At 43.0% G+C, this 23,553-nt stretch overlaps 1 protein-coding gene across 1 annotated transcript; it reads right to left on the reverse strand.

Annotated features, from left to right (window-relative positions):
- Window positions 1–1,742: 1,742 nt before the first annotated feature.
- Window positions 1,743–18,184, reverse strand: nsd1b (nuclear receptor binding SET domain protein 1b). Its single transcript, XM_030793275.1, has 20 exons — window positions 17,414–18,184; window positions 14,943–15,084; window positions 14,465–14,637; window positions 12,571–14,317; window positions 12,159–12,271; window positions 11,778–12,075; window positions 10,536–10,636; window positions 8,994–9,128; window positions 8,690–8,813; window positions 8,231–8,431; window positions 7,822–8,001; window positions 6,851–7,007; window positions 6,430–6,635; window positions 6,078–6,190; window positions 5,493–5,762; window positions 5,233–5,349; window positions 4,845–4,986; window positions 4,332–4,438; window positions 3,815–4,016; window positions 1,743–2,287 (listed from the first exon to the last, which is right to left on the reverse strand). Exons 1-20 carry the CDS (start codon window positions 18,182–18,184, stop codon window positions 1,743–1,745), a joined length of 5,844 nt encoding a protein of 1,947 aa, XP_030649135.1.
- Between the last annotated feature and the right edge of the window lie 5,369 nt (window positions 18,185–23,553).

Below are 23,553 nucleotides of genomic sequence, written 5' to 3' on the forward strand. Positions count from 1 at the left end.
AGTTAAAAATCTTGAGAATTTTTTTTGTATCAGTCCCTGCACTACCACCCCTGATTCACGTGAGTCAGTTTGATAGTTAGCTGAATCAGTTAGGCGTGTACAGATCTGAATTAAAAAGAAAAAAAAAAAAACCCTAAAGAGGAGGGGCTTGCCTACAGGAACTCGTAACCGGAAAGGGGAGTAAAAAAGAGGGCAAGTCCAGCTTGATATTTCTACTAACCCACTGATCTATTACAGAGTAACTAAAGTGTCATTAAAATAGAAAAAAAAAAAAAAAGTCGTCATATATTTCTGACCTCCTCAGTTACAATGGATGGTTCAAACTTCAGTTATATAACCAGTCATCATGCTAGTTTTACCAACAGGACAAAGATAAGCCAGTTATCAACAGTACGGATAAAAGCCCCTTGACCGTAAGTTGTACGTGACCTATCTTTCTGAAGTGCTTAATATGTTGTTATGTATTGTCAGAAACGGTAAAACACAGATATCATGACTTTTACGACGGCTCATCTCGTTCGAGTTACAGTCCTTCCTCCCTTTTGTGCGTTAAAAAGGTGTCGGTTTAAATAGGTCCAATGCAATAACTTACTTAGTGCTGATGTCAACATGGACAGACCACACGGCAGTTCACATGCTGACAACATTCGGGCATTTTCACATTTAAGGAGCTCCTAATACAGACAGTTTGTACAAACAGTGAAGCATTAAACCACTGTGGAGTTCAAACACCGAGGATGCCGTTCTGAATTACTGGGCATCATCTACACATCCATGTGAAACATACACCTGAATTTCACTTGTCCATACGATGTAAATCTAAACCAGCATACCTCAAATCTGGTTTCGCAAGTCCAGATTCCAATTGACTTTCATTTCACCAAGATCTGTGGTCTCTGATTGGCTGCGGAATACACATGCCCGTTTCCCAGGTAACAACCAACCTCTAGCAAAAACCAGGAGGAGCGTGGCCCTCCAGGAATGGCTTTAAGTAATCTTGATCCAGATGGTGTGAAAGAAGAACAAAAAGCTGTTTCTATGTTGAGGGAAATGAACCAGTCTTCACTTTGCTTTTCTCCTTTGGCGTGAATTGTACATTGAGTGTATCTGCAATTCCTTACATGACAACTCTGTAAAGACAGTGTTCTAGGACAGTGGCTAATGAAAAAAAAATCCAAACAAACAACAAACTAGAAACAAAAAAAGGAAACAGTTTTTGTTGGACTATGTATAAAACATGCTTCATGCTTTTTTTTTCTGCATATTATGGACTGTGGAAAGGTATGCTCCGACATGTTGTATGCAACATTTGTAAAATAAAAATGTAAAATGTAACCCCTCCTTTGTGTTGAAGGGAAAGTTTTCTCCTCCAGTTATCGCATCCATGTTCCTCTCCTAAGGCATTCTTCAAGGCAGACCAGCCTATTGGTAAATCCAATTCGATTGTGCCATCGATCCAAGGACTGGTAGTTTTAACATGACTAGCATGTCTAAATATCTACAATGGTTTACACATAACATTAGTTGACGTTGCCTTCTCCAACATGAGATGTAAACATATTCGAAGAAAAAGATTCATAACAACAGTGGAGACGACGACCGCCTCTGCGGTCTCCGTGACGACAGATGCTGTTCTCATCCGGCCAGACCTCTATCATCAAGAGGTCATTTCTTTTGTGTTTTTTTTTTTTTTTTTTGGCTTGTTGTTTCTGCAGTGTTGTCCTGATGAGAGATCCACACCTTTATCCCTCTTCCTCCTCTTCTTTCCCCTCGCCTCGGATCTCCGATCCCTCTCTCCCTTTATCCTTCATGGTTCCCTCCTTCTCGACCGTCTTGCGGTCCCGCGCTCTCTGTGCCTCTTGCTTTGACGGGACATCCTTCTCTTTTTGACCTTCTCCGCTGCAGGAGCTGGGTGCGTAGGCACCATTGAAGGTAGGCGGAGTCCCAGCACGCTTGGTCTGGGCCGATGGTGCGCCCTCAGTGGTGGCTGAAGAGAAGGATTTGGGGCCAGGCTGGGGCTGCTGGTCGGGGAGGTTGAGGGCGGCCCGGATGATGTTTATGGGGTAAGCTGTGGCGCGATCCGGGGCGTATTCCCGGATCTCTCCGGGCTCCAGGGGTTCGGGCCCGCAGGGGTCGTGTTCGCTGCAGGACAGTTTGCCGTCCAGCTTGGATATGAAGAGCATTCCGTCGCGGTGAGACGCGCAGTAGGAGCTTGGACACATTTCGCAGAACGACGCCGCCTCTTGGTTGCACAGGTCACACTGGTGCCACGGGCATTCCCAGCGACCTGTCGCAAACAAACACACACACACACACACACACACACAAAAATCATCATATTTCAGGGTCTCACAAACTTAAGCACAGAAACTCTTTTGTAGCAAAACATGTTCAAATTCAAGTTTATTTGCAAAGCACTTTTTAGAATCAAAATGCAGCTTTTCAGAGATCAGTACCTAGGACCCCCAGTGATCAAGCACACGACAACAGGGGCAAGGAAAAAGTCTCTAACACACCCAACAATATATGAATATATGGGCGGCCGTGACCCAATTCGTTAAGACTCCACGTAATGGACGCCAGGAGGGGAACCAGGGGTGTACTAGAGGGACTCTGGTTCTTATGTCTCCGACCTCACTCTGACCGTGGCGGTCGAGCCCTTGAGCAAGACGCTTACGGGGAAAAATCACCCCGGAGGAGAAGTATCGTCTTAACACCGCTGTCTCCGCTACAGCTCGGTCCAGCACAGCAGCCTTGTCAAAGAGCAAGCGTGTTCACAGTAAGAATGAGTAGACTGCCTACGTCATGACGAAGAACTGAGCCAGTAACTAATGAGTTATCTACCCTTTTATCAGTTGTTAGATGACTCCTCAAAGGCCCAAAGTTCAAAGTCCGCAAAGTACAGACCGAATATATATATATATATGATGCTCTGTATCATAAATATGCACCATGTTTACTAAGTGTTTCCTGTGGATCAAGAGGCTTGGCGTGGCGGCAATGTCAGCGGAGGGTGGGGGTGGGGGGTGGGGGTGTGCACTACTCTGTCCATGGAGGTAAACAAACACTTAATCATTATAGGACTTAATACAGGCTCGTTGCTTTTCAGTGACAGTTATGACTAGGTTTTTTTAGCGGTTGCTACTTTTAAGTCCTCAACAGGTCGTCCGTCTCCACTGTTTCACTCAACAACGTACAAGCAGAGATAAACGAGCAACACTGCCGCGGCCACAGAACAGCGTATGCCGTTAGCGGCAGTCACGTTACTTTAGTCAGCCATAAAGTGTGTAGATAAACTCAGGCTGCAGTATAGTAGTTACTGAAAGGCTGTTACTGAAAGGGAAGAGAGCCGGGATAAGAGCTAAGCTAACCCAGCCTGGACCTAAGAGAGCGAGGAGAGAGATGTGCCTTCTCCCCTCCGCCTGACTAAACGCCAGCTCTGTTTACCTCCCTGATCTGTTTTTTTTATTTCCCTTGGAAAATACCTGAGTGAGCTCATTTTAGCAGAGCTTTATAAGAACGTCTGGTAAATGAAAACGTTATATAGCGTATTAGATCGGGCTGCCCGGGCAAGTCACCAAGGCGTTGAATTAGATAACTGATTTTGATTTTGGTGTGGCGGGCCGCCACGGAGAAATGTTACCAGCGGAAAACACTGTTACTGCACGGATGAGTCGAGTGAATTTCTAAGCAATATTATTGCTGTTGTTGTTGTTGTTGCTGTTATCATTCCTAAGTGTCTGAGTGGGAGAAAGTCACTGATAAGAACCAAAATCTACCTTTGTGAGGGTAACAGTCTTACGGTTAGACTGACCTGCTGGCCTCTTGGTCAGGTTGAGGCAGTCGGCATGGTAAACTTTAGGACAACCTGGTCTCTTGCAGGTCACTAACTGGCCCCCATCTCCACAGCTGAAGCACTCGTCCTCACGTTCCTTGGTCACCTCTGTCTGGGGTTTACGCTTCACCTGAGCTTTCTTCTTCAACTTACGGCCTTTGTCATCTCCCGGGGGATGGTTCTGATTAATAAACATGTTACGTTTTAGTGAAAAAATGCAATGGTACATCACATGTAAAAATTATACCTAAAAATGATCAATTTCATTCAAAGATGACAATGTTAAAAGACAGCAACTGACAGCATGAAACCTTTGTCTCTCTTTGCTTTTCTTTCTTTCTTTCTTTCTTTCTTTCTTGTTTACTGTCTCCTCTCTTTTTAATTTTACATTTTTAAAATTTTGTTTGTTTATTCATCATATTTAAAATATGTCAAGTTTAAAGAAAGAAAGAAAGAAGGAATGAAAAGATCCTCTCATAGAGCGACCTTAGTTTACCTTTGGCCGTACTCCTAAAAACCCGCTGCAGTTCGGTGCACCGCACCTACACACTGTCTTCCCATTGCCAAGACACTCCAGGTTATAGTTGAATGTTAACTCCGTGCCTAAATTAGTGTATAAACATACAAAAAAAACATACAAAACATGCAAAAAAAAAAAAATCAGCATTTAGTGCAATGTCACTCCATTATGTTTGGTCCAATTAAATAGAGCACAGTAAAACAAAACACCGCTCTACTTGGCACTCCTAAGATGTTGATATATAGCGTATAAAAACAGTTATTTAATACAGTTTAATACACTATGCAATGGAACAAAGTACCATGGAATTCCGCCCCCACGGATAAACGGGTTCCATTACATACTTCTAAATTCCAAATCTATTCCGGATTGTTGTTTCTGAATCACTGCTCTGGTAACTCCTTCACGACAGTGTTTAGAATATAACGGAAAAAAAAAAGCGAGAGCATGGCTGTAAACTAAGACGTCTGGAGAGTGTTTTTTTCTCACCAGCGGGGATGTCTGTCAATGCAAAGAGTCCTACGCGTGTGTCTCCATTAACCGTCCACTTCTGGGTCTCGCAGTTTGGCTGGCAACTGTGGTTCATAAACCGTGCTTGGTTTCCCTTGGGCCCAGCATCGATAATACGATCCTATCAAAGAGCAGAGACAGGGGTCACAAGGTCAAGGTCGTGAGCAAGGTCAAAGACAACTTCACTGTCCGCAGTGGGAACTCGCTGTTACAAGATGACAAACATTAAAAACAATACGATTCATACAACATAGCGTACAGTAAAGCAGGAAATTTGAGGTATGATCTGGAATAGGGTGTGGATCTGTAAGTTTCAGATCCATCAGACCAGCTGAAGTCTGAGCGGAGTTCCACGGGGTTAACTCACCTTGTCCAGCGTCAGCATGTAGAAGTTGCAGATGTCGTTCTCCTGCGCGTGTTTGATCCGCGCTCGACACTCTTCTTCGTCGATCACTTCTCCCACGTACTCGTTCACGAACTCACCCTAAACTCCACCATAAAAAATTGAATTTGACCATGTAATTACCACTGAAACCACTCCGAAATAACCTACTGTCCACCCAACGACCGAACAAAAGAGTTCGCCGGCTGTAAAAGAATATTTTTCCGGACGTGAGACGGCTTTACCTTTTTGATGTCGTGGCAGCACCGTAGCCCCCAGCCACGCCCAAGCGTCCTGAAGATTTCCACCTGCGAGTACTGACGTTTGGTGAAGCATTGATTCTGACAGCGGTCCCCCGCGGGGCACACCTGAGGGTGGCACTCGTACAGAAGCATGCGGTTGATGCATTCCGAGTCCATGCTGCATGGATTCTCGTCCGTCGCCTTGCAGTTGCACCGGGGGATCTCCGATAGGTCCGCAGTGATGATCTGCACCTTTCCTATTGGTCGGTTTACCTGGTGGAAGAGATGGAGGAAAGTGCCTGGGTCTTTGGTCCCATACATATCAAATGTCTTAGCGTGCTGCTCTAGGATCAGCTTCCCTCATGACATTTATTCATCTTTATTAGGAATGCGCAACGCAAGAACTGATTCTGGATCAGTATTTTTGTTCTGCTACACTTCATACATAAGGGCCTTGGTATACTTCTGTCCTAAATTTCCACAGATGGAATTAAAAATATCTGAGGTTGCTAAGTTCAGCGCGCTTAATGAAGTGCATGCCGTGAGGTACGAGGTATGACATATGAGGTAGGTGGCACCCGGTCATACCTTTATGTGTCGGTAAGGAGGAGGTTTCTTGTCATTCCGTCTGTCTTCTTGGAGCTGCCTCAATTCTTTCTCGGCCTGCAGCTCTTGGAATCTTACAGCAGCCTCCTCCAAAGCTGTGCAGGAATGAAAACAAAATGAGTGTATTTTACAACACAAACTTCAACGAGACCTCTGTGAGTGATGTATTTGGACGGTTCTTAGTTTCACCTCAAAATATTTACAGGGATGGTACCTTGCATGACCTTCACTTTAGAAACCACAGATAAAATTACAAAACGATTTTTTTTGTTCCTCGAAGGAAACAAGAGGTTTTTCTTCAGACTCAGACAATTACAAAATGACAAAAAAATACCTTTCCTGTAGATGGCATCAACTCCTTTTCCCATTTTGTCTTTGCTGTTGGCGTCTCCTTCCATGTACGGAAAAACGCGTGCCTGGTACGTCCACAGGTAGTCCTTAGAGCCAAAGAAGTGGACCGGGAATTCCCCTACATCATGCCTCATGCGTAAGATATTCTCCGGAATATTCCTCGGATGACTGACTTCTGCCGGCCACCACCTGACAGAGGCCAAAAATAAAAACTGAGGTATTTCCAGGACAAGTTTATACTAATGACTGTCTGTTATATTTCAGAACTTCTGTTGTTTTTCTTAACATTGTTCCATCAGCTGTCTGATAGTTTATTTAAATAAACGTTTTAACGAAATTAGGATACGTTAAGATTTTTGGCACTGCAGTTCAGAGCTCGCTGACGTCACGGGGTTTATCCTGACCTGTATCGACCCACTTTGACCCACACGACCTCTTTATAGTGCGGTTTCTTTCCGGCCCGGCAGTCATTGCAGAACCAGCTGCCCTCTGGCATGTCAATATTAAGACACTCCCGATGGAAGGCTGCGGGACAGGACTCACAACAGAGCAGACTGCCACCTACAGGACAAATGGAGAATAACACACACATGACAGGAAACCTGGGCGGGGTATTCCAGAGAGCAGGTTTAGTGAAAACTCAAGGGTTATTTAACTCAGAGTAAGTAGTAAACCTCCTAATAGAGGAGCCCTAGGGCTCTTCTATTAGGAGGTTTACTTCCTGCTCTGAGTAAAATAACTCTGCAGGTTTGACCTTCTTATGACTGTGACAGTTTTGGCCCAACTTCAGGCTTAACTAACTCAGAGTTTTCTCTAAACCTGCTTTCTGGAATACCCCCCTGGTCTGTCTGTTTAGGTGGCTGATCAATGCTGTGTCTAAGTGGCTGAAAATTTTAAGAGCAGGTCTTATGCCATCTCCTACCTGTGAAAAATCAAACAGGGACTGCCCATATACAAACAGCAAAACTAAAAAATGATGTCCATCTACATTCAAATTTACTCCTCATTTTTGTTTTTGAACTTAGAGCCCTATGGACCTTCCTGCTGTCAGAGCGATTAGAAGAGTCAGTTTGCCTTTGAAAGAAAAACAACTTCAATTTTATTTGAGGTTTGAGTTTTGTCATCTGTCAGTTGACCTTTACATGTAAACTGCCCAACTCAATTGGGAAACCAGCTTAATGTAGTATCTAATTAGAAACAGAGTAAATTAAGAAAAACACAGATTAACACTCCATCGTAATTAACAAAACATACATTTGTTTCTGATGTATCACAACCCTAATGTTTTCATTCCCGATTTCAGCCCGTCGGTTTCATCACACACTGCTTGATGGGCAATCCCTGATAAGCTGTCCAAAGGGAAGCAGGTACTAACCCTCCGAGCAGACGAAACACCAGCTAACGTTGACGTGCTCGTGGTTACGGCAGCCCTTGCGCGGAGTGAAGTGGTTTGGACACAGGAAACTGTTGCTTGCCAGTATTATGCTGCCAGCTGCCACGCAATAGTCATTGGCATGATAGGCAATGGGGCATCTCACACAGCGCGTCAGACGGCCTGAGTGACACACACACACACACACACACACACACACACAAATGCACTGAGGTAAATAGAGGTTAAATATGTTCCCAATGCCTAAATGTCAAATGGTAATGTACCAGTGTACACCTGTCACAACCAAGATATCTCTTTACTGATACGTCCAAATTGACCTTTTATGAACCACGGCCACTGCTTAGAATGACAAGGGAAGGCAAACAGAGCTGAACTGAGTGCTATCCACCTTTAGTGGCAGACGGGTTGGCAGGGTTGGCGATGAAGCAGGAGAGACAGGCGTGGAGGGGGCACCGAAAGCCTCGGTTAAAGGGTACCGCGGCTGCGTGGTTGGCAATACACTCCCCGTGGTAGAACTTTCCACACATGGGGATCATACAACGTCTCACGTCCTCCCCTGGCTTCTTACACGCAAAGCACGTGTGAACGCCTGCAGAGGACGAGAACAGAAAGTTACAATCACGCAAACCGTGACAATTTATCTAAAGCACTTACACATCTAAAGCTCTTACACGACCTCTTGTATTTGATTTGGCAGAGATATAAAGCAGTTGTTCAGTACAGAAAGTAAGTTACTCTAACGACTGGTTGTCAGAGCAACAGAGCAAAGCAGATAAAGTCCCAGAAGAACGATGGCTGAAATAATCAACAAACACCTGTGTGAACGAATGGGAACAGAGACACCTACCAGAGGAGCATTCTTGACACAAAAACTTCTTGGGAGGGGTCTCACTCAGACCAACACATTGTAAGTGAAAAGCTCCACAACACTGTCCTTCACACTGAAGTAAATCTCCTGCCTTTTCACACACCTACAAAAACCATGACGGGGACAGAAAAGTGCCCATGGTTCAGACCAAGTTTAAGAACCTAGGAACGTAACTCCAAATACTTGTGCTGGTTGTTTGAACAGATGTCAGCCAATGTTTATCTAAAACAACTCTAACCATAGAGTCATTCTAAACGCTTGGCTTATCAAAAGCTGTACTGACCTGACACACATTCTCCTTCAGCGAGGCTCCTCCTCCTCTATCGCCCAGGAGCTTCTTATTGGCTGAGAGGCCGTCATCAAACAATGATGAGTCCTCATTCATTGAGCAACCAAGCTCGTAATGCGAGGCAAACATCTGGAGGGCACAAGAAGACACAACACTCACTCTGGGGTTGTGATACTGTTCTACGATTATCAGTTACCGGAAATGGGACAAACAGAGACACGTTAAACAATTCTTTCCATATACTGATGTATCGACATCAAGAAGGATTTCAGGTAGAGGTACGTTTTATTAATTTGTTAATTTAGACTGTAATGTTGTTTGTTGTTGACTTTACCATTAACTGTGCCAAGCAATGTTAACCACACCTAATACAAATTTAATCTTCATAGAATTTGCAGTGGTGAGTTGTGACTGGATTTAATTCTGGAACTTTCCCAAACCTCAGTTTCCAGGTCATCCTTGTCATCTTCGGCTGATTCCGAGTTCGCAGTGTCATTTGTGCTCAAGCTAGTTTTTGGTTCCATCACAGCACTTTCCAGGGTTGGGACATTCTCTGCTGGACAGGACACTACATCGGGTAGCTTGGTCTTCATTTTGGAGGAGGGTTCTCCACAGCCTACGGTCAAATACGCAAGTCAGTACACCTATTTTCCTACCAAAACGGTGCAGAAAAACTATGATAACAGGAAATACTATTTAAAAAATAGTTTATAATATTACTTTTTTGACAATTGCAATACTTAAGGATCCCAAAACTGTGGTGAAATAATAAATTAAGTGCTTTAATGGTTCTGATGCATTCCCCCAGCTGAATTTTCATTTGCTAACATTGGCATCCTCAGGTATAATACAGAGGATCCATTTCAACAAGCTGTTCACAGCATGAAATTATATGTCAAGTTGAGAAATGAAACATCAAGATAATATTCAGTCAGAAACAGAATTACAGGAACCCACGAATAAAATGAGCAAATAAAAAGGCCATGTTAATGAACCAACTTGTTATAAGATTTTTTCCCTACAAAAAATATATACATTTGCAAACTGCTGGCACCCTTAAACAAATGACTGTCCAGAGTTGCATATGAGAAATGTCTGTATCATCCTCTACAGTTATTAACAATTCATGACTTCTTTGACCAACCTAAATTAGCAGCTTGACCCGGTAAGCTGGTCTTCTGGGGCTTGATCTGCAAGACAGATTCTAGAGTCAGATCAGCTTCACTTTCCCAGTAAATCCCATAATTAATGGTTACTTAAATAGAGCATTACTTTCTAGGGGCTGTTTAGTAAACAAATGGTGGCATGCTGCCGAACAGGTGAACTGCATTCTAAACCCTGCCACTAGGTGGAGCATTATGTGGTTCTGAACTGAATCATTAAGGACATCAATAGGGTGATTTTACAAAGGATCTTACAAAACTGTAAGATCCTGAAATGTAAGATCCCCCCCCCACATTCCAAATTTGACACATTTTAAGACAGAAATTCTCTGAAAAAACAAACAACAAACAAAAAAACCCCAGAAACCCATACCTTCTTTTTTGGCATAAGAATTGGTTCTGCTTCAATTGAGCTTTCCAGAATTTTCTTAGTAGGTTTTCTCTGTCTCTTTCTGTTAAGATATAAGCCATCACCTATATAAAGAAGAGAGCAACGTTTTTGTTATGACAAATAAATATAAGTTTGAGAACAGTATACACTTAGTGGCCAGTTTACTATCTACACCACCTTGTTCATAAAAATGGATTGCTCCCAGACACAGAGTCACAGGACCAGGGCTTACTATACTAAGCTGGCCAACAAGCATCAGGGGACCCACATTCTGCCTGACTCAACCTTAGAGTGGGCAAAATGAGTGACAGGACAAGCAACACCAACATCTCAGGAATAACTTTTAACACATGACAGTGCCTGGGGTTTACTGAGGATCACGCAACAATCACTGACATCCACAAAGCCCTGTGAGCAAGCCTGTTGACAAAGTGACGTCAAAGGACAATGGCAAGGATCATGTGAGGTAACTGGAAAGCCACAAATAGAGGAATAACAGTACATTACAACAACAGTGTGCAGAACAGCCTCTCAGAAATACACAACTTGTGGGTTCTTGTCACAGTTGGGCTACAGCAGCAGCTGCCCACACAAGGTTCCACTTCTGTCATTTAAAAACAGGAAGGAGAGAAGTATGGAAAACAATTTACAATTTTACAATTTAGTTATTTGGCAGACGCTTTTTACCAAAGCGACTTACAATCAGTGCATCAGTCGGATTTCTAATACCTTGTGAGCAGAGATCACAATAAGACTGAGCGTCAAATTGCCCATTCGCATTGCGCCCCTGGAATACTTTGACAAACACAGATACAAGACAAAGGGTTTTTTTTTTTGCATTGCCTGGTCTGATGAATTCCAGTTCCTATTGCATCATCTATATGGAGTCAACATAGACAGCACTTCTGAACATTGTTGTTGTTGACCAGGTAGATTCCTACAATGGGCTAAGTACGTTAGCACACCCCTGTTGCAAAGCACATTTTGTCTCGGAATGTCATGGTACAGACCACTTGCAGCATGAATGTACCGCCATCCAATCTGCAATAACTACATCGTGACACTATATCAGCATCAACCGACATCCCCAGGAGAACATGCCAGTCAACTCAAGTGCAGTTTATGCCCCAGCAATTCTGGAAGATTGGGCTTCAGCTTAGTATTAGATGAGTGTACTTAATAATCTAGCCACTGAGGGTACTACTTAGCACTCAGAGGACTTACCAGTGTCTGAACAGTTTTGAATTGGCGACTCATCCTTTATGCAGCTTTCTGAGGGTGAGGGAACTGTTTCTGGAGGTGGAGTTAGGGTATCGACAGGCAAGACTTGACCACCGTGGCAGAGAGTGGAGTCAGCAGGAGGAGAAGCAGTCACTGTGGTGGGAGTCGACTCCATGATGAGAGTGGTCTTAGGCAACTCCTCCAGCGGGGGAGTCTGAACCTCAGGTGGTGTGGGGAGCGGATTGTCTATCGTTTTCTGAGATGGTTGCATCACTGCACCGCTGTTACTGGTTTTCCCAACCTATGGACAAAATGATCACATTCTGTATAAAAATGAAACCAAGAAAACAACGTGATAATCCAGTGACAGTTTCATCGAACTACCTTTGCGAATGTCTCAAGCTTCTTCTTCACTTTCTTCTTTGTAGAAAAAATCTTATCATATTCTTCCGTCCATTCTATGAGTCTTTTGCTAGGTTTTCTGAGGCGTTTATGTTCTGTGAGGGACAAAGAAAGTGAGAGAGCCCTTGAGGTATGTAAAGCACCCTGCAACTACACCTAAGGCATAGAAAACTATTTCACGAATAAAAATCACCTCCAACCCTCCTCATGTCCTTACCAATAGGAACCGTGGTCGTTTCACAACTACCCTCGGTAATGTCTGTGTGTTTTTCTCGAGCAACATCTGTTGCGATTATGTCTTTATTTGTTGGAGATGTACACGAATGTCCTGCAACAGGTGCAATAAAACTTTTTTCTGAAGGCAACAAGGTTTGTAATCGTTCCATCTCCTGACCGCTGCTGCTGTCTTCCATCTGAACCACCTTTCCAGGGTCCTGTTCAAACTTCTGCCACCGTTTCTTGGGGGCACTGCCAAGTAAATGAGACCCAGCTTCCTCCGTGTGAACAGGCTGCTCTGTTAGCTTACGGTCATCTCTGCCGTAAGTATGCTCTGCCATTTTAAAAGGCACACTGTTGATGCTGGGTTTCTTTTTCGCTCCCAATGGTCGCCTTTTTTTAGTAGGCCTTCTTGAAGTCCTGGGTGCGCTAGGGCACTCTGAGGTCAGAAGATTTTTGATGCCTCCGTTTTGTTGGCCTTCCACACTGGTGTTTGATCCGGACTTGGACTTCGTACTGCCTTTTTGACAGTTTGGGGATCCAGTCGAAGGGCCCCGGTTACTAATTGCATCTTGGCCTAATCTAACTCCTAAGTCCTCCCCTGGAATCAGCGAAGGCTCCTTTTTGATGAGTGCACTTGTGCTCGGAGGTTCCATAACCAAAGGGGTGCCGTCTTTTTCTCTGATATCATGCATGTCTTTGAGCAGCATCAGGAAAGTACTGAACTTGTAGTTTACGTCCGTCTGAAAAGACACCGGCTTCCCGTTTTCCTCACTCGTCAAAGATTTAAAGGTTATCTCTTTCATATCGAAATCCTTTACGGTATAGAAAGTTGGAGAACTGGGCGATACCTCAGACTTGCAGTTCTCTGTCTTGGCCTCACCTGGATGCAAAGTGACATGTTCTTGGGATATTAAACAGGCCTCATCCTCTGATTTGATCGGAGTTTGGGGTCTGTTGCAGCTAGATAAATCTGAAAACAATTTGGGATCATTGTCAGTATGCGATGGAGTTTCTTGATCGTTACTAGCAGTTGCTGTTGGCACGTTCTTTGGAATGCAGTCGACATTAGTGTCCAAACTACTTGACGTTACATTTTCAACTTCATGTTTTGGTGATGAGCACCCAAGATTCTGGGCACAGTGTAACTTCTTCTTAAGCTCCGCCTCCTCCATTGCTCTTAATGCCCTGGTCATAAGACGACTACTGGCGGGCAGACAGGATACTCTCCTGTCAAGCGCTTTCATGGCCTCATCAGACAGATGCTCAAGCCCCGCTACACGGTCTTCTCTGCTCTTTACAGTGTTGATGTCTGGGGTTTTGATTTTACAAGACACTTTCCCGAAGGAACAGTTCATAGATTTTAGCCCCCCGCGACCAAGACCTCCACTCACTTGGCCCTTCCCTGCTTTGCTAAACCAAAGGCCACCCTGAACCTCTAAATTCTTTTTGACCTCTTTACCTGCGGTGGGTTTTGTGGGCTGCTCACTGACAGATGGTTTCGCAGACCTCTCACAAGCCTTAGGACAAAGAATCCGCGGGACAGAGTCGATGTCAGAGTACGGGCTGTCCACAACCTCCGCCAGCTTCGAATTTTCGACGTCAAAATCCTCAATATTTGTGTAACACGGCAATAATTTCTTAGGATTCTTTTTGTGTTTAGGTTTGTTTGAGGTGTGCTGGTCAGTCAAAGAGAGCTGGTTTAGATGTGGTACAATTCCGTTCGCTAAGGGACAAGTTTCTGAGGAGGAGGAAGGGGAATGTAAGGGAGATGACGGCTCTTCATCTTTCAGTATATTTACTTCTTCAGTGGGACTCTTTCCTGTGGCACTGCAAGTAGACTTGGTGATCCTGTGCTGTTTCGCAGGAGCTCCTTCCGCCTCTGCCACACTGGCTTTCCAGGAATTCAGAAAACGCTTGGGTATCTGGAGGAACAACCCAAAAGTAAAAAAAAAAAAAAAAAAAAAAAAAAAAAGATAATTAGCAGACCGTGTGGTTTTGTGTTCAGGATATTGCAATTGCCAAATATGATACCAGGGGCCAGATGTTTGGCAAGTATTTAGAGTAATTACAGAGTATCTGTAGTTTTCATCTTTTTGTCTTCCTCTTCTTCTCAGAACGGGGAGATTTTCAAATTGAAAGCCACCCTCAAAAACATGGGTGGCTTGTCCACTGACCCAGGCCTGTTCCTCAGGTTCTCCAAAGGTCCTGATGTAATACAAACGACACAGCCTATCGCTGGGCTCTGAAACGCCATTTAAAAGAAAAAAAAAACAAAAAACACAAGAGATTACAGATTCTCTCTGAAAGTAATCCACTAGCGTTACTGACAAATGTCCCAAAAGTTCACTGTATCAATATTTAAATAGTTCACTGAATAATTAAGAAGGCCCCCATTATTTTGTCTCTTACATGAATGTTTCAGTCATGCTGAGCTTCTCAGAATGGTATCTACTACAGCGTAACTTACGTGACCACCTAGCCACAAACCCACATTTCTTTACACCGAGCTATCTAAGATTACAAGCAAGTTTATCATGTGTAATATACCTTTCATTCTGTGGTAAAGTCCCGTAACTGGGTCAACAGTCACTTGGCTCGGCCACCATGGTCTACGATTAAACTTGGCCCATATCACCTCCCCCTCCGAGTATTTCACAGGTGGGAGGGGTTTCCTCTTTGGGCTGTTTGTCTGCTGGCAAAAACCAGACAAGTCAACAATGGCATTCAAAAGCTGACTCCTGAACTTCAGTAGTAATTAACTGCACATACATGGGGATGGTATACATTGCGCTCAAAAACCAATCATGTGAAACTATATGGCAGTTTAAAAAAATATATATATATATGTGTGTGTGTGTGTGTGCGTATGTATGTATGTATGTATGTGTGTGTGTATATATATATATATATGTGTGTGTGTGTGTGTGTGTGTGTATACACACACACACACACACACACACACATATATATATGTGAAATTGTGCTAAGAGAAATATATTCCTCAAAAACAAAACCATTTTTTCCCCTGAAAAAGATGTGTAACAATTATTCACACCCCAAATAATTCTTTTAAATAAGATCCAATGAAAATGAATCGGCACTGTCTGTTTTCTTTGTCTTTATAGGTTTTCTCTGTACAGCATGGAAATGAACATCTTTTCCACTTTTTTAAACTTGCAATTACATGATCATCAAAGCTTGCATCCTTACAAAGAAACAGCCAGAGAAATCCAATGCGATCACCATAATCGCTAATCGCTCTCCTTGCTACAGACTCCAAATGTCCTACAGCTGGGATGTGAATCATGATTCCCAGTTGTAGCCAGTGTAAACGGTAATGGAATTTCTACTGGAACTGCACAAGTCCCAGTCATACAAAATCAACTTTTCTGGCCTAAGTAAGTAAGTAGTCTGGCACTGATACATGCTTATGTTTTAATAAAACACCCACGACGGATAATAAAGATGGATGTTTTATGCTGCGTGTTGTTTGTCATTTACTGGTCTTGTGTCTTTTCTTAAGGTCAGTGGAATGATGTTCCAACATGTCCCAAGACTTATTTTGTTCAAAACTCCACTTCATTATACCATGAAAAAAAAAAAAATCCCCTGGCCACGAATGGAGCTTTCAACACGACAGTGATCTCAAATATATCCACAAATTCACCCAATAAAATGGTTGACCAAGCCATCTGCGTATCACGACCTGATTAAAAACCAAGTTTCTTTCGTTACGTCAGCCAGTGGCTCATGCAGAGGGAGAAATGCATATATTTTTATCTTTCACATAAGAACAAAAAGACATTATTTCAGTAGTGCTGCCTTTGAAACCGGAGGGTGTGATAAGTACTGAAAATGGTTGTCAATATTTGCGACACTTTTTTGGGAAGTAAATGTATATTTTTGAAGAAGCATGCTATTTTGTTTGATTTCAATGAATCACTTTTTTTTTTTTTTTAAAGTAGAGTCATGTCCACATGTCCACTTGAGGATTAGAGGGTACTTTAATATAATGAATGATTGATGAAAAGAAACTATAGTATGTTTACATTTTTAACAAAGGTATGCAAAAGACATGTTTCTTTGAATTTAAATGGGCTCTTGGATAATGTTCTTGGATAACTGTTCTGTGAACAGTTACAGACATAATGTTGTACATTAATGAGATAATTTAAAAAATGTAAGGTGAACCAGCTGCCACGCTAAATATGGAGTTTGCACAACAATACCACGATGTCCTCATTTGACCCCCATAGGGTGGACTCCATTTCTGTTTCTCTGGCTTACAGTGCATAGTTTTCACTCATTCTTTTTATATGTGGAGCAGCATTTCCTAAACTCTGTCTAGATAAAGGTCAGCAGGGAATTTAGAAAGTCCTATACACCATCTGACTTAGCTTACTGATGATCCCAGAAATGTCAGACAGAACACTTCATTAAGTGAAAAATCATGCAATTACGTTTGCATTGAAACTTTAAACATTGAAGGGTAAGAGTATGCTGCATTTTTTTTTTTTTTACTTTACAAACTATTTCTATTTTTAACTAAAAGGTTACAAATAATTGTCAGCCCTACACAGAATTTCCAAAAGGCCTTAATTAGAATAACTTTATGAGAAACATAAACATGTTAACCATTAAGAATGGTTATGTTCTAATATGGTATATTACATGTTTTCCTTCTTCAGAAAAAAAGCCTAATTTTAACAGTCTCTAGAAATGACATGAAGTATTACAAGTATCATATACATATGATGTATAATACTAAACCTAAATCTCTTGCACTAATGTGTTTTATAAGACACACGTCAGCGTAACTAAGGCAACAGGTAAACATCTGTGTTTTGACTGGGTCATGACTGCCCTGGCAAATCATAAAACCACTCAGTGTCGACACATTAATGATCACTTGAGGTGGGCAGTGAAGCTACGTGATTGGCTATGAGCGCATGTGATTTGATAACTGCGATAACTGTTAGCGGCTCTACCCTGCAATGAACAAATGACTAGAAACTTGCCATTGAAACTCCCGCGGGACTGCTGCCCAGTGAGCGTGGTTCACAGTCGCTGGCCGACTCCGCCTCAGAACCGGACGCCCTCCCTCGCGACGGCGCTCTCCCTGACAAAGCTTTGCCCCTGGATAAGCTCGGCTCTGTAAAAGACCTCGTCTTCGGGTTTGAAACTGGATCGCGGCCTTCCCTCGAGCTGCTCGAGTCTCCCACCTGAGAGGACGTCGTCTCCTTGTCCTCTTCGTCGTCATCCTCCTCCTCCTCCTCCTCTTCCCCGTTTTCAAACAAAATGGACTCAAAGTGCAGGCGGTTAGCGAAGGGGCTGGAGGAGTCCATGCTGAAGGCCGGGCTTGGCGGCAAGACGCACCTGCTGTCGGAACCGGCTTGCAGAGGTGTGCCGTCCATCTTCTTGGGGTTCTGCGCTGAAGGGGTGTTGACCGAGCGTCTAGGGCAACCAGGACTCCTGACTGTGGGAGTCCTCATTGGCACACCACTGCTGACACCTCTAGGAACCCTGTCCCTGAAGGACAAGTCTGGGAAACTCACCATGGAGGTTAGGTCTTGGAGCTTTCTCAGGGGACTGTAAGGCAAGTCGTCGTTCTGGTCGTGGAGCAAATATGTGGTTGAGGAGGTGTGGGCAGTACCTGAGGACAGGTGCTTCGAACATGATGCGTCTGATGAATCCTGTTTGCTGCGTGGAGAAAAAGCACCGTCAAAGCTTTGAGGACTGAGGTTGCATGCTGGTACATCCCTTTCAGATTGTTCATGGGGTTGATTCATGCTGTCAAGGCTCCATTATCTGGTCAAAATACATACACAAGCATGTCATCTCAGACAAAAACAAACAAACAAACAAACACACACACACACACACACAAAAATGAAACAAATTCAGATATCAGATTAAAACAATAACATGCATCTGTAAAGTCATTCTTGAACATTCTTCAATGTTAACAAAATCATAATCAAAATATGACTCGTGCAGCAAACTCCGCGAGAGGGAATTTACAAACGTTCGATCTGGGCTGTAAATAACCATTTGGGTCGTTAACAGCCTAATTAAGTGATGCGCTGTGCAGTGTTTCCGTGTGACACTCTCACACATATCAACGCTCGACTAGGCAACAAGACGTAGCAGTATCTAACGCTCAGGTGACACTGGTGTGGTGTCCAGTCCAAAGTGAGCCGAGGACTTTAAGTGACGTGTAAAGTAAAAGTACTGGAGAATTCAGGAATTAACACTGGCATCAAATGACAGAGATGTTATCATTAAGACGTTCAGAATTGCCTCTTGGAGCGCGTCCTACAGTAACAATGTATACTCTTCCTACCGGGCTAACATGCCAACATAAGTTCACAGACATATAGTGCACCGGTCAACCTGTCCAAAAATGTCTTAAGATTTAAACATAATAAAACCACAAGTGGAAGGAAACCCCGACGAAATCTTACCATTTACAAGTCGGTCTCACTGATAGTAAGTGAAAACTCTTCAGTTTTGGGTTTGAAATGACCTTTTTTCCAAAATTGTGAAAGTGGATCACAAGATCACCGCAGCAGCAACGCTAGGCCAGAAACCTCAACACATCTTCTTCCCACTTAAGCTAGCTATCACTCTACCAACGGCCCCCTTCAAAAATAAAAATAGCTTACATTGCATTGACAAACAAAAAACCGTTCCCGTACTGCGCAGTGTCGATGTTGCTGTTGCACAGATCCTAATTGCGTTGCGCACTTTGTACTTTTCAATTAAAATGATTATAGTTTTCCTTTGCAGCCGACCTGTCCCTGTGTCTGTTTCAAGCCGTGACTGTCCGTGGCTGTCTATGAACAGCCAATCGGCACTGCTACCCACCCCCCTGCGAGTGGAGCAGAGCTGCGGTAGCCTGTTCTACCCTAAAGAGCCCATGATAGTTTTCTGTAGTGACAGTATCAACAGGGACCGTCACATTTTTAAAAAACAGGCTTCCAAAACGCTTATGGGCTGTGATTGTGTCATACTCTGAGTTATATCAGAGAATGCACATGGTTGTGCCTTTAAGAGATTAAAATGAGATTTATTTCCTCCACCACTGGTTATCACCTACTTTATTCTGCTGTGGTTTTTTCGAAAATAAACCGTTTCAGTTCATTGACGTTTTGTTGTAATAATGAGAGGCAGATCGGAAAACATTATTTTTTCGGTTAGCCGGGGTTCAGCGCCAAGCCTGTGCTCTACTGGGCTTTCAAAATGGAGTCTGCTACGCAGAAACAGGCCACAAAGTGTTAAAATTTCGATTTGCACTTCATATTTGAACATTTAGGGTTCAGTTGCAGCATGTGCCGAGTATACATGCATGAATCTTAAAGCTTCACATTCCACAGTGATAACCACTCTGTGTCGAATGGACGCTGAATCACACAAGAACTATTTATTACAAATGTTAGGATATGAGGTCTTTCACGACAGTTTACACTAGAAATATGCGCAACGCTACACAGCCTCTGTGTGGCAGGGGTATAGAGATGGGGGTTCTATGTTGCTGTTACTGTAATGGGTGATACAGTGAGAGACGACCGTCCCCACCATCGAATTTATTTCTTTTCACTGAGCACCGGTATACTTCTGTTTATTCCTCTGCCGTTTTTCAAGGCGAAGGGAGGGGAAAGGAGAGCAGGGTACGGGTGGTACAATTTCCCTGAAGGAAGTGTCCATTTACAGTCGTCAAAGCTGAAAGTGAAATGGTTGTGAGACTGAAGGACAAAAAAAGTGCGCGTTTTCTGCGCTGACACGCGGACAGTTGTTCGAAACATCGACCGAGGTCACAAACCTGGACATTATACGTTATAACGTTTCAAATGATCAAATAAAGTAAATGAAGTATTGTGCTGACTGAGGTGCACTGTTGCAAAGTGCACACTTGACGACCGCACCGCGTAATTGTAGCTTACTGCCGGTTCATAATGATTAAGAACTGAATGTTCCCTCCCTCAATTTCTTTGAGTTGTATTTCATTAGTCTGCAAGTATCTATAAGCAACTGACATCTGCGCAGAAAAAACGAACCATTGGACCGATGCTGCTGTTCTCGCATGAGAGTGGTCTAGGCCTGCAGAGCGCGGCAGCGCCCCAACAGAGTGAAAATAAACAGCACCGCTTCTCTAAAAGGCTATGAATAGATTTTATATGTCGTCAATATACAGAAAATATTTATTATATGATCTGGTGCTCTAAAATATTTATTTTTAAAAAGAGAAAGTTTTGAAAGTCATACTGGACACTTAAGAAGTCAAGAGCGTCAGAAAAGTAAAAGTGAACGTCGTATATGGGCCTGAACAGAAACAATGACGTTTGAATCGCTCGAGGCATGCTTTCCAAATATGCCAGTACTGTAGTTGGAATGCCCTTGGTAACGGTTTCAAATCTGGATTGCGATTAAGCACAAACGAAAGTTGAAATGTAACCATCAAATCGTCGTCGTTAAACGACAACCGATCAAAAAGCTCTGAGAATCGAATACAGGCACAGTTGCCAAAGGTTGAGGATTCGAATCTGTCGATGGGAATAACACTGAGGTACTCACCCCTTGGTGTAACCTTGTTCGTTGCAGCCTATTGCGATTCGACAGGCGGAATCTGGCCAACCTTAATGAACTGGGTTGAACTGAAGACTATTTACTCCTCAGTGCTCGAAACAGTGCTTCCTAAGCAATTCGAATGTTTGTTCGTGTTGTCATTCACAATGGACTGACTTGTTGAGTAATGCCGAATATTCAAGACCTGTCTTTGTTGTTCATGGACGGCAAATTCATTAACACTCTGATCTGATCTTTATTCTGATTATGTTAATCAGATGAGAGAAATGATAGCTTATATCTGTCTGACGGAGTGTGTCTATCAGTAAAAACTCGACGAATGTTAGTGCTTGGTGATAACGTGTCCAGGTTAGCAATGTGCACATGCAATTTAGAATTATGAAAATGACATACAATCTGGATGCACACTGATGTATCGATCACGTGAATGACTTTGTTTGAACGCTGTCATCAGTCAACATCAGTGTACAAAAAGCAAGACGTAAAACCGTTGGTTGGCTTTCTTGTGCACTACCTTATAGGCTAGTGATTCAAATCAAACAGCCGCAGAAGTTTACCTCTGAGTCTTATCTCATGTCACGAGAGTCGTAGTAGGGTGGTATGAGGCAAACGGCAAAACTGCACTAGGGGGCAACCTCTACCGGCATTAGTCAGTAAAATGATAGTTCATTACATTACCTTGTTCATTCACTGATCCTGCTCAAATAAATTATTAACAAAATCTGTATGAGACGGTGATGCAGATGACAAGCTATAAAACACTCGTTTGATTTAAAGATAATCGTGGCCGTAAATACGGTTTATATAGGTATTGGTGTTTATGGAGGTGCGTTTAGTTCCACTGTTCTCCATGAAATTGGTAACTGAATGAAAGACAAAATCTTACTTTGAATAGGCGGGTTATTTATTTAGCGGTGCGCTTAACTGCTGAAACGCATCTTCTTACCTTAACTGAACGTGCATTGTATTGAGTCCGCCAGGAGGCCATCGGCAGGTCCTGTCGTTACTACTCCCTCTAGTGGTCAGACCAGCACTTGAGTTGACCTCCTGACGGTAAATGTATGAACTGGGAGTTGCCTTGAGGGCATGATTTCGATGTCATTCCACGAACCAAATGGCATTTCAGTGAGTGTGCAATACAAATTGCTTAAGGAATTATGATGAATTGTTCAGATTTAAAATACCAAAATAAATCTGAGAACTTCTACAAAATTAGCACTGTTCATTATTTTAAAAATGGGTTGTACTTTGAAGCCTGTGTTAGGTAGCCACATAATAATATCACAATAATCACATTATAATATCTCTGTAATTACTGCTTTTCAATAAGACGAGCGTGCCGGCAGTAGCCAGCAATGATAAATATGTCCGCCAGGTGGCAGTACAATCCAAGCACAAAATCAAAGAAGCGCAGGCCCCTGAGCATTCTGATTAATTAAAGTTCAATCATTAACATTACGGCACTCTTTGAACGGTAAAATCATGACCATGCAAGTTTCTAAGGAACGTAAGCAAAGCTCGAAGTTTCATAACTCTTGTGGTTTTCTGACATAACTCCTGCCCGACCCGTGTTGGTAAACGATGTTTGTCTGGTCGGTCGGTGTGTGACCGAACGCCGTAAAAGTGGTGTATAAATGACACCTGAGCTGTCTGCTATATGTCTGTGGTGAAAACAATACAGAGCCAAGTCCATGGTTGTCAGAAACAGTAGATACACATATTTTTGTTTTCTTCAAAACGTATCCAATGATAAAAAAAAAAAAAAATGAATAGGCTAAGGAGAGGAGGCTAAGCAGAGTGTTAAATGAGTAGACAGCATGTTTGTGAAACTGAAAAAGACTTTGATCAGTCACTGTGTGTGTGTGTGTGTTTGTGTGTGTGTGTGTGTGTGTGTGTGTGTGTGTGTTGGATTGATCCAGAGGAGCAGCTGTGAAGGAGCAGATGAGGAGAGGTGACTCACCATCTCACTATCTCCGTTTATTTAGGTTCTGGTGGGCAGTGATCCACTGCTCCCTACTCAGGCCCACAGACCAGTGCGTGTGTGTGTGTGTGTGTGTGTGTGTCAGTGCTGAAGCTTCTTCCTGTTGTTTTAAATTCCGCTCTCCTCCCCTGCTGCTCCCTCCAATGCACCCCACCCTCCTCCCTCACTCCCCGACCCCCGGCTCCCGACCTACGACCTCACCCATCCCAGCTGTCAGCTGTCTTAGCTTGTGACAGCTCTCTCTCTCTCTCTCTCTCCGTCTCTCTCTGTCTCTCTCTCTCTGTCTCTCTCTCTCTCTGTCTCTGTCTCATTTTCTCTCTCTGTATCTCTGTTTTTTCTATCCCTTGTTCCTTCTTTCTCTCTTTCTCTCCTGAGTCAGACTTCCATTCATCTGCAAGATTTTGATTTTGATGAGACAGATTTAGCTTTAAACTGATCACCTTTTATATTTATATTACATTTAGATTTTTTTCCATTGATATTCTATTAACATGTCAATGTAAAGATGTTTTATATATTTAATTTGAGAGGTGTTCAGAATCGTAACCTCCGTTGATGATAATGAATGCATTATTTTGTGACTGCTATCAT

The sequence above is a fragment of the Chanos chanos genome, chromosome 16 (genome assembly GCF_902362185.1).
Source record: "Chanos chanos chromosome 16, fChaCha1.1, whole genome shotgun sequence".
Taxonomy (NCBI): domain Eukaryota; kingdom Metazoa; phylum Chordata; class Actinopteri; order Gonorynchiformes; family Chanidae; genus Chanos; species Chanos chanos.